At 37.9% G+C, this 12,500-nt stretch overlaps 1 protein-coding gene across 1 annotated transcript in view; it reads left to right on the top strand.

Moving 5' to 3' along the window:
- Positions 1-7,259: 7,259 nt before the first annotated feature.
- Positions 7,260-12,500, top strand: part of LOC143034812 (uncharacterized) — a 13,981-nt gene continuing 8,740 nt past the window's right edge. Inside the window, exons 1-3 of the mRNA XM_076201158.1 lie at positions 7,260-7,498; positions 7,631-9,039; positions 9,893-9,957. Coding sequence (XP_076057273.1) covers positions 7,260-7,498; positions 7,631-9,039; positions 9,893-9,957 — 1,713 coding nt within the window. The remainder of the gene's footprint in view (positions 7,499-7,630; positions 9,040-9,892; positions 9,958-12,500) is intronic.

Here is a 12,500-nt window from a genome sequence, read left to right as displayed (position 1 = left end):
TCTCCATTTTATCTTTTTTTTTTTTAATGGAAAGAAGCAAATAAACTCCGAAAGACAAAGAACCAGCAAAAAGATGCTTGAAAAAAAGCAGAATAGAGACTCCACTTGGTGTCATTCGAAAGAAGACGTGTCCATCTCAAACACCAAGGGAGTACCAAAGGTTTGAAGGAGGTATTTTTTCGGGGTTTGAAGGGGAAGGAAATATTATGCATAGAGGGATAGAAATGGATAGAGAGCCCAGGTATAGGAATATAATGAGAAATAGATATATTGATGACATGTTGGATGAATTAATAGAGCTCAAAAGTGAGTATAAAATAATGTACAAAGAAGTAGCTCTGCTAAGGAAAGCCAATGAGGAGAATAATAGGGAGATAGATGACTTAAAAAAGGAATTAAATAAATTAAAGGGAGAAAATGAAAGGTTGAAAAGTGAAGATATAAATAGGAATGAGGCATTAAAAAGGGAGATAAAAGATCAAATGCAGGCAGTGACTGAAAAGGTGGAAGAAAAAATCAAAGAAAATTACTTACAGGAAATAAAGAAACAGTGGAAAGTAGAACAGGAATGTCAAAAAGTATCCTTTAAAGAAATAGTGGAGCAACAGGTCAAGGAGAATGCCAAGGAAACGGTGATCCAAGTGATTAAAGAGAAAGGCAACTTAGTTAGGGACACAGTGGATAAAAAAGATGCATTGTAATCTATGGCATTAAAGAAAAGCATGATGTTCCTAGATATCAGAGGGAAAAAGAGGAGAAAGAGATCGCTAAGGAAATTCTGAAAAAATTACAAGCGGAAATTAAGGAGACTTATAGAATGAGTAGATATTCTAAAGAAAAACAATACAGGCCACTGAAAGTAAAGCTTAGATCACAATTACAGAAGAAGTACTATCCAGACCAATGAAATTAGTAAATAGTGAACAATACAAAAATAAATAGATTAAAAAAGAAATGAGTGAAGAAGAAAAATGAAAATAAACAGAACTTAGAAACGAAGCGAATAAAAAAAACTGATTTTTTTTTTTTTTTTTTTGAGAGAGAGAGAGAGAGAGATAGAGAGAGAGAGAGAGTGGTGGACCTGAGGCTGAGAAAATGGCATATAAAGAAAAAGGAAACAAAGTAGGCAGAAAACGACGAGGAGAAAGGAAATTAAGAATAGCTTATACAAATATAGATGGAATGACTTCAGGAATGAATTAATTAGATGAATCTGGCCTTAGAAAAAACAGACATAGTGGGAATAGTGGAAACTAAATTAAATTGTACTCTGCCACCCAACAATGTGGGACAAGGTTTATAAAATTGTTGGATAAAGAAGAGAAACGATAAACAGGGTGGCGGAATATTAATTTTGACTAATAAAGATTTAAATATAACAAAAATAACTGAGGGAGAAAATAATGTAGAATCAATTACGATACAAGTTGAAAGCAAATACATGAAGAGTAGAAAAATTGTAGTGGTGTATGTGCCCCCAAAACACAGTCCTGGACAGAAAATTATCATTTCAAAATATTAGAAGATACAAAATACGAATTAACTAATATACTGAAGGACAGAGAAAATATAGTAATTATGGGTGACTTTAATTCAAAAGAAATTTGTTGGGAGGAAATGACAGTGAAGGGTGGAGAGGAAATATGAGGCAACGTCCTGCTCGACATGACCATCGAATACACAATGACTCAGTGGATAAGGGAAAATACCAGATACAAAGGTAGTGAAAAACCATCAAGGCTGGAGTTAATACTTACGACAGAGTCTGAAATTGTCGACAAAATTTATTACAAAACTCTGATAGGAAAGAGTGACCATGTACTAATAGAATTTCAGTTGAAAGAGCAAATGGATTAAAGTAGAAATGGAAAACATAGAATACGAAGACTAATGTACAACAAAACAAATTTTGAGAAACTCAAAAAATTCTTTTGCAACGTGAACTGGGAAAAATTCCTAAATGAAGAAACAGAGATAGAAGAGAAATGGAATATACTAAAAGAAAATTATAATGTGGGAGTGAATAAATATGTATCACAACAACAAAAGGAAAGAACATACATAAAAAGCTGGTACAACAAAAAATGTAGTGAGGCTAAGGATAAAAGAGACAAAGCTTGGAAGAAATGGAAAATACAAGAAAACAAGCAAATGGCTAATGTACATCAAACTAAGAAATTATTATGTAAAAATACGCAGAGGTGAAAAGAGAAACTACGAGAAAAAAAATAATAGAAAAATGTATGGAAGAACCCAAACTATTTTACAGGTCTGTAAATGGCAAACTGAAGAATAAACAAGAAATAGAAAAGCTGCGCCATGGTAAATACGAATATACAGAAAAACTGGAAATGGTTGAAATTATGAACAACCACTTCAAATCAGTATTCACAATAGAAACCTCACCTAACTGTGAGGAAATAGAGAGAGATATCCCCCTCAATGAAAGAAATAATTGTAACACAAGGAAATCAGCGACCAAATCAAAACCCTTGATTTCAGAAAATCACATGGTCCAGACGGATTTGCAAATTGTATACTGAAAGAATGCATGGAGGAATTAACAGATACAATATACAATATAATTAAATTCTCACTTCAAAAAGGAAAGGTGTCACGGGACTGGAAGAATGCAAATATTGTACCAATTTATAAGGGAGGAAACAAGGAAGATCTATCAAATTACAGATAGGTCTCCCTGACGAACACAGTAGCAAAAATTTGTGAAAAGGTCATCAAAAATAGATGGGTTAAACATTTGGAAGACAACACTATACTGAATCCAAATCAATTTGGATTCAGACGAGGAAAATCATGTAAACAAACTTGATCTGCTTTTACTCGAGATTAATAGATATAATACAAAAGAGAGATGGTTGGGCAGACTGTGCCTTTCTGGACCTACAAAAGACATTTGATAAGTACCACATATGAAACTAATAAGAAAAATAGAGTCAATAGGTTGCATCAGGGAAAAATTATTGGAATGGATGAAAGACTTCCTGACTGGAAGAAAAATGAGAGTAGTAATTTGAGATAAATTCTCAAATTGGGAAGAAATGAGAAGTGGTGTCCCGCAGGGATCAGTACTGGCCCCGATCATGTTTGCCATATACATAAATGACATGGATGAAGGAGTAGAGTGTTATATGAATTTCTTTGCAGACGACGCAAAAATACTAAAGAAAGTAAAAACTGAGGAGGATTGCAGCTCATTATAACAAGACTTGGACAAGATCTGGAAATGGACTCAAAAGTGGGAAGTGAAATTCAATATCAAGAAATGTATTATAATGGAGTTTGGAAAAAGTAAAAACAGAATATCGAGAGATTATAAAATTGATGAAGAAGTAAAAAAAGTAAACTCGGAAAAAGACCTTGAAGTGATGATCAGCAAAGACATGACATCGGACAAACATATTAATAAAATGGTCGGAGAAACCTACAATTTATTGAGGTCAATAAAAGTGGCATTTGTCTATTTGGATAGGGAAATTATGAAAAAAAAAAAAATAAATAACTACACTAATAAAACCAAAACTCGAGTACGCAACAACACTATGGACACCCAATACCAAAAAGAATATAATTTTTTTTTAGAAAGAATACAAAGAGCAACAACAAAACTGGCACCAACTCTTTCCAAAATGACATATGAACAAAGTCTGTCCAAATTAGAATGACCAATTCTGGAACAAAGAAGGGAAAGAGGAGACCTACTATCTATAGAATTATGAAAGGAGTGGAAACCTTAGATAAGAATGATTTATTGAAATGGGACAATGGAAAACCAAGAGGACACGAAAAGAAACTCAAAAAAGATAATTACAGAAGAGATTTGAAAAAAATAGCTTCCCACACAGAGTCATAGATACCTGGAACAAATTAGACAAAGAAACAGTGTGTATGTGAGTGCCGATTGCACTATGTATAAGAATATTTGATGTATGATGTTCTACAGATAAAGTATAATATGTATCGAGGTTAATTACTACTCATGAGTGGTGCTAGATCTGTGTTAAGCACCAATTGTATGATATTCAAGTGTACTGACAATGGTATGTACTAAAATTAATTACGAATCATGGTTTACGATATTTGATATATGTATAGTACAGAGTACTATGTCTGGGTGGATATGAGAAAATATCTGACATGTAAAGGAGGCTAGAGTCTAATGGCAATCATAATCACGTGTGTACGCATGCAGTTACTATATGTACAATATATGTAAATTGTCTTTGTCGAAGTTGATGTATTGTAGTGAATAATTAACTGTTATAAAATGAAATAGAATTAAAGAAGTCATATGAAAGGGAGAATGTTGAGTAGAACGTGACTTATATATATATAATGTGGATCCTTTCAATCTGGTATTCCTCCGCTAAAAAGTAGTGCCCCATCCTCTTCGTGAGGAACGTACAAGTATTGTTCTTTCTGTGTCTAGTTGTCAAAGTGACAACACCTTCGGGAGTGTGACCAGGAAGCATAATTGGTAAGCATTAGCAGAGTGAATTATTTGCATCATTTGACTTATGATATATTTGGTAATATATCCACAAGTTACTGTGGACATTATGTTAATTCGTGACATCCGTGATATAACAGAAGCTGAACGGATCACGGAGGTATAGAGTGATAAATACTGAAGGGGCGGAAGAAGAAAGAAAATAATGGTATGAAGCATACATTTTGTCATGCATTAATTACTGAATTATAGAGGTTTGTCATAGTTTCATATAGTGCTATTTTGATAGCTTGATTATGAATGTAAATTACAATGTTGAATTGATTTACAGAAACCACACCATTCACACCAATAAAGAAGACAAGCGTGGTGCGTAACATTATTACTTCCTCCTTTACCTATGTACCTCACGACAGCCACTACAACAGATGGCGTTGACAGTTTCATTATTTTCCGGAAACAGTTTATGCTGTTTCTGAAATTCATGTTGAGGTACAGGGAGGAGGAATACCGCCATCAAGATTAAGAAGTTGACTGCATGCGGCCGGCATGGTCACCAGAGCCACAGTGATCCATAAGAAGTATCAACGTATGAACCATGAGGGTAGTATGAAAGTGTAATTTGAATTAATATATATATAATTTGTGTAGAGAATGTTGAGGATGAATCAAGAAAGTGTAGTAATAGGAGATTATGTAATCATTTTCAAAGTGAAGTTGAGATTCCTTGGTGTATTTGATATTGATATGTAAATTGGTGGTGAATACTATAATGTTTAAGTGCTTTGATCACGAGAAGAACACAAGGTAGTCTTTGAACATAGTTTTCTAGTTTATTCTACTACATATTATCTATAATAAGGTGTACAGATTGTTGGGATCCAGTGTAGACATCATGTTAGTTAACATTGTTACACAAAGTGATGAATAACAGGTAATTATGAGTGAACTTGGAATTTAAATGAGGTATAGTTTCTAGTTGCATTTATTTGTATTTAGTGTGAGTGAGCCTTGAATATTCTATATTGAACAAAATGGATAAAGCTACAGTGTATCAACTAAAATCATATCTAAAGGCAAAGAATCAAACTTGTTCTGGCAATAAGGCAGAACTTATGAATAGGATACAGGAGTTTATTACAGCTGAGGAATTGGAAAGAGACGAAGTCATTCTGGAGTTATTAGCTTTCAATAGAACACATGTAGAAGAAGGAACAGATGGTACAGTGAAACCAATAGATAGTGTGTCTCAAGTAGGGGATAGTGACATAGATAATCAATTAGGTAAGGCGATAGCTAAGAGGGCGAGCTTAGATATCAAATTACAGAAGTTGAAAAGGAAACAAGAGTTGGAAATGGAAATGCATAGATTAAAATTAGAACAGGATAGGCTTGAGTTGGAAACAGAATTAGAATCGGCTATAGCAGAATTTGATAGTTTGAGAAAATTTGACAATAACGTATATAGTAATGTAGAGAATGATCCTCGTGACTGCAGAAGTACACATCAGAATAATAGTGATAGTCAACAAACAAATAGAGACATGGTTACGACTTTAATGACAAAGAACATGATGCCTGTCCATGTGATTCATAAATTCAATGGTCAGTTAGATAAATATTTTGAATTTATTAGAGATTTCGATATGTTGATTGATAGCAAGCATGTGTCAGATAGTGAAAAGTTACAATATCTAAAACAATATACTGAAGGTAAACCACACAACATAGTTAGAATGTGTTTGAATTTAGATACAAACGAGGGTTATCAAAGAGCTAGAAGTGAATTAAACAAAAGATACGGTAATAAAGAAAGGATAGCTTTAATGCACATAGATAAGGTTCTAGCTTGGCCTGAAATTAGAGAAGAGAATGTTGAGGCATTAGACGACTTTATCGTTGAATTGAATTCATGTATAAGTGCTATATCGGGCATTAATTATGGAATTTCAGAATTACAAAATCTTAGGACGTTGCGTCAGTTGGTTGAGAAATTACCTAGACACTTACAGGATAGATGGAGGAGACTAGTCGACGAGGTAGCTGAGAGTGGGAAGCTAGTGGACATTAAAGACTTAGTCAGATTTCTAGAGAAAGAAGTAAGAATATTGAGTAACCCAACATTTGGGAGAAGTAGTAAGGGAGGATTTAGAGATAAGAAAGTAGAAGCGAACACATGGAGTTCAAATAGAAAGACGAATTATAAGAAAGGTATAGAACCTTATGATGGAAGAGTCCATGTCAATGTGACACAGAAAGCAAGAGTTTCTTGTTGGTTATGTCAGGAAGAACATGTTATTGATGTATGTCCAGAATTAAGATGGTTAAGTTATGAAGAGAAGTTGAATAGAGCTTACAATTTAGAACTTTGCTTTAAGTGTTTAAGGACAGGACATAAAGCGTTTCAATGTAGAGTAATTCGTACTTGTGAACAATGCGGTGGTTCACATCTTACAATCATGCATAGAATGAATAAGAATTTCAAGGTTGAAGGAAGTAAAGAAGTAACGGCAAATCCAGCGGTCACTAATGAGGTTGATGATTCTAGAATTCAAGTATTATCCAGTCAATTGAAAGATTCAGTAGGAGACACTACTGCTATCCCAGTTCAAGTAGAGTTAAATGGTAAAGTTGTTACTACCAGATGTTACCTTGACAATGGTAGCTCAGTCACATTTTGCACTAAGAATTTATTGCAGAAGCTTGGAATGACAGACATGAATTATCAGTCAACTACACTACAAGTACAATTGTAGGTACAAGAGGAATGTCTTGTCTAAATGTTGAAGGGATGTCAGTAGCCGATATAGAAGGAAATAACCAAATTAGATTACCACCTGTATTTGCAGTGAATAAACTTCCTCTCAATCACAGTCATAATATCAGAAAGAATGATGTAGAAAGGTGGAAACATTTGATGAAGTTAGAATTTGATCACAGCCAAGGAGAGATAGAAATCATGATAGGTATTAATGTCCCAGAGGCGTCTGAACCTTGGGAAGTTGTACATGCAGAGAAACCAGGAGATCCGTATGCTGTGAGAACACGTTTAGGGTGGATATTGTGTGGAAGAATAATAGACAATAATCATGAAATTCCTGTGAATAAGATAAAGGTTGATGGTAATTATTTAGAAAGGAAATTGATTGAATCTTATAATAGAGAGTTTGTAGATTCATCACTGAATTCAGTAGAACCTAGTATAGAGTCTGGGTGTAGGCAAATGAATAATGGAAAGTATGAGATCCCTTTACCAATGACAGAGAAACCTAGGATAGTTCCTAACAGTGAACCTATGGCAGTCAAAAGACTTCAACAATTGAAGCGTAAGTTTAAGGATCATGAGTATTATTATCAGTATAAGCAATTTATGACTAATTTACTAGAGAAAGGGTACGCTGAAGAAGTACCTAAGTATGAAGTGAGTAATCAACAAGCTTGGTATGTTCCACATTTTGGAGTGCAACATCCTACAAAAAGGGATAAAGTACGTGTAGTATTTGAGTGTGCAGCACGTGTAAATGACTTATCGTTAAATGATTTGTTGAGACAAGGACCTGACATCAACAATCTTTTGTTAGGTGTCCTTTTGAGATTTAGATTAGGACTATATGCATGTACTGCGGATATAGAAACTATGTATTATCAAGTTAAAGTGCCTAAAGATGATAGAGATTACTTGCGTTTCTTATGGTGGAAGGATGGACACATAGAAAGTGATATAGTTAAACTGAGGATGACTTCTCATCCATTTGGTGCTAGTTGCTCCCCTAGTATTGCAAATTATGCTTTAAAACGAGTTGTGCAAGATCACGGGAGTCAGTTTCATAAATCAGTAAGTGAAATAGTTCTTAATAACTTCTATGTTGATGATATGTTGGTGTCATCCGATGACATTAATGAGTTGATTGACAATTGTAATAATGTGATAGATCTTTGTAGTAAAGGTGGATTTAATTTGACAAAGTTCAATAGTAATTCCCGTGAAGTTTTGAAGAATATACTCAAAGATAAGTGTAGTGATGATATTGAGAAGTTCATTGAGGATGAAGAAGTGGTACAAAAGACATTAGGATTGAATTGGTATCTTGGCAAGGATGAGATGAGCATATCAATCAACATTGATGAAATACCTAGAACAAAAAGAGAATTGCTAGCAGTAATTGGTAAAATTTACGACCCACTGGGCATGGTAGCACCAGTTGTTCTTGAAGGAAGGGTATTATTACAAGAATTATTCAGAAACGGCATTGGATGGGATTGTACTTTGAGTGAAAGAGATCAAGGATTAATAAATATTTGGATGTCAAGAGTAAATAAGCTCAAGTTGTATAGTATTGATCGTTGTACTAAGAAAGGTATAACGTCAAAGGTAGAGGCAATTGAGTGTCACATATTTTGTGACTCTAGTGAAATAGCATATGGTTCAGTGGTATATTTAAGATACAAACATATTGATGGTACAATCCAGTGTAGCTTCATGTTGGGAAAAGCTAAAGTAGCACCTTTAAAATCAATTACAATTCCAAGACTTGAATTGGTGGCAGCCATGCTAGCCATTAAATTGAAGTGTGTGATAGTGAGAGAACTACCTTTAAAGTTAACTCAGATTTATATTTGGACTGATTAGACAAGTAGAAATAATACGTGGTAAGAAACTTTATAAGCGACCTATTTCTAAATTAATACTATTATTAGAAGGTGACTCAGTGTAAAAATGACCTCCCGTCATTGATGTTGTGATCTTGGATGATCACAAAGGGGAGGGTGTGAGTGCCGATTGCACTATGTATAAGAATATTTGATGTATGATGTTCTACAGATAAAGTATAATATGTATCGAGGTTAATTACTACTCATGAGTGGTGCTAGATCTGTGTTAAGCACCAATTGTATGATATTCAAGTGTACTGACAATGGTATGTACTAAAATTAATTACGAATCATGGTTTACGATATTTGATATATGTATAGTACAGAGTACTATGTCTGGGTGGATATGAGAAAATATCTGACATGTAAAGGAGGCTAGAGTCTAATGGCAATCATAATCACGTGTGTACGCATGCAGTTACTATATGTACAATATATGTAAATTGTCTTTGTCGAAGTTGATGTATTGTAGTGAATAATTAACTGTTATAAAATGAAATAGAATTAAAGAAGTCATATGAAAGGGAGAATGTTGAGTAGAACGTGACTTATATATATATAATGTGGATCCTTTCAATCTGGTATTCCTCCGCTAAAAAGTAGTGCCCCATCCTCTTCGTGAGGAACGTACAAGTATTGTTCTTTCTGTGTCTAGTTGTCAAAGTGACAACACCTTCGGGAGTGTGACCAGGAAGCATAATTGGTAAGCATTAGCAGAGTGAATTATTTGCATCATTTGACTTATGATATATTTGGTAATATATCCACAAGTTACTGTGGACATTATGTTAATTCGTGACATCCGTGATATAACAGAAGCTGAACGGATCACGGAGGTATAGAGTGATAAATACTGAAGGGGCGGAAGAAGAAAGAAAATAATGGTATGAAGCATACATTTTGTCATGCATTAATTACTGAATTATAGAGGTTTGTCATAGTTTCATATAGTGCTATTTTGATAGCTTGATTATGAATGTAAATTACAATGTTGAATTGATTTACAGAAACCACACCATTCACACCAATAAAGAAGACAAGCGTGGTGCGTAACATTATTACTTCCTCCTTTACCTATGTACCTCACGACAGCCACTACAACAGATGGCGTTGACAGTGTACAAACACTATTCAAGATTTTAAGAAAAAACTTGATGTGAGAGATACAAAGACCTCACCACGAGCATAGCTCCCTTCCCGTATAATACAACTAGGTAAATACACGTATGCGCACACACACGCACACGTACGCACACACGAACGCACATGTTCGCGCACACACACATACACATGAACGCACATGTTCGCACACACACAGATACGCACACGCACGTACGCAGCACTCACGTACAATCCGAGAACCTGCAGCGATGCTACTATTGGCGAAGAGAAAGAGGTTTTGGTGAGTTCGTCTCCTTTATTGTAAGGTACGAGTGAACTGATTTCACATGCGGCGGAAGCCGATATATATACTACGTGGGCAAGTTAACTGTGGTGCATAATTAGGTAATTGCACTGGGTTCGGTCGGGTCAAGCCAGGTTGCGCTGGCAGAGAAGCGTCAGGTCGTGGACATCAGTCACGTTCCCTGCCACGTGACTTGTCGCGGGGTCACGTGACTTCTCGCGGCTGTACAATACTCCCCTCTTAAATTTGCCTTGGCTCAAGGGGGCGTCCTGCACGTGAGAATTTGGTGGGTGGAGTGTCGAGGTGTGCCGGTTTTAGGCGGTCGATAGAAACCCATTCTGGCCTGCCGGAGATGGAGATGCGGAAGGTCTTGTCTTTACATTCAAGGACAAGATGGGGGCCAGTGTAGGGACGGGTGAGTGGTGGGGTGTGAGCGTCCGTCCTCAGGAAAACGTGCGTCGAGGTGTGGAGGTGTTTTGGGAGGTATTCCTTCACCTCCCGGTGATGTGTCGGCACGCATGGGGCAAATTTGCCGACAGTGCGTCGAAGCTGTTACAGGCTCTCGGGAGACTCCTGTGGAGGGAAGAATTATGCGGGCACGACGAGGGTTTGGCCGAAGACCATCTCTGCTGGAGACACGTTGAGGTCGTCCTTGATGGCTGTCCGAAGTCCAAGGAGTATCCATGGTAGCTGGGGTAGCCAGGAGCCGTTGTTGCAGCGTGCCATAAGAGATGCTTTGAGTGAGCGGTGGGTTCGCTCGACCATGCCGTTGGCTGCGGGGTTGTAGGAGGTAGTGTAGTGGACTGTAGTACCCAGGAGTTCAGCGAGAGAGTGCCACAGCCGCGACGTGAAGCAAGTTCCTCGGTCGGAGGTGACGTGTTCCGGTAGGCCAAATCTGGCTATCCATCCACTGAGAAATGCTGTAGTGCAGGATGAGGCGGTACTATCCTTCATGGGGATGACCTCCAACCAGCGGGTCGATCTATCGATGGCGGTGAAGAGGTAACGATGGCCTTCCGACAGGGGGAGTGGGCCGACGACGTCGACATGAATGTGTGCGAAGCGTCGTCGGGGCTGATGGAATGATCCGATGCCTGATTCAGTGTGGCGATGAATTTTGCTTTGCTGGCAGGCAATGCAGGATCTGGCCCACTCCTTTGTGTCCTTGGAGATGCTGTGCTAGATGAATTTCTGTTTCAGGAGCTTCGCAGTGACGCGCCCTGAAGAATGAGACAGGCCGTGTATTAAATTGAACACTTGACGTCGAAGGCAGCTGGGATGAGGGGTCGTGGCCGGCCGGTACTGATGTCGCAGAGGATGGTGTGGTTGTCGTGAAAAGAGACGTCTTGCCACTTAAGGGATGTGATGGACGTCCTGTAGGCAAGTGTTTCAGGATCCTCCCGTTGCTCTCTGGCAATAGCTGCGTAGTCGAGGCCGAGTTGAACTGCGTCGATGGCTATTCGGGAGAGGGCGTCTGCGACGGGGTTGTTTGTACCGGGGACGTGTCTGATGGTGCAATTGAACTCAGCGATGGTGGAGAGGTGGCGGCGCTGTCTGGCAGACCAAGCGTCCTGTTGTTTTGTGAAGGCGTGCACCAGAGGTTGATTGTCGGTGTTGATGATAAATGAGGAGCCCTCGAGGAAATGGCCAAAGTGGCGGACGGCGTGGTGGATGGCGAGGAGCTCTCTGTCGAAGGTGCTGTAGTTGAGCTCGGCCTTGGAGAGTTTCTCGCTGAAGAAACCCAGGGGTATAGGTCTGCCACTGAGGGTTTGTTCGAGCACACCCCCTATGGCGACGTTGCTGGCGTCCGTTGACAGTTGTAGCTGGGCACCTGGTGCAGGGAAGGAGAGGGTGGTGGCACGGGCAAGGGCTTTTTTGGCGTTGACGAAGGCAGCTTCCATGGCGGGGTTCCACAGGAGGTCCTTCGGTTTTCCGTGAAGGGCGTTATACAGTGGGTGCAGCGTTTGAGCGATG

Source organism: Oratosquilla oratoria, chromosome 18, assembly GCF_046742065.1.
Source record: "Oratosquilla oratoria isolate Oo_2021 chromosome 18, ASM4674206v1, whole genome shotgun sequence".
Taxonomy (NCBI): Eukaryota; Metazoa; Arthropoda; class Malacostraca; order Stomatopoda; family Squillidae; genus Oratosquilla; species Oratosquilla oratoria.
The sequence above is the reverse complement of the archived record's forward strand: the minus strand, read 5'-3'. Positions and strand labels throughout refer to the sequence as shown.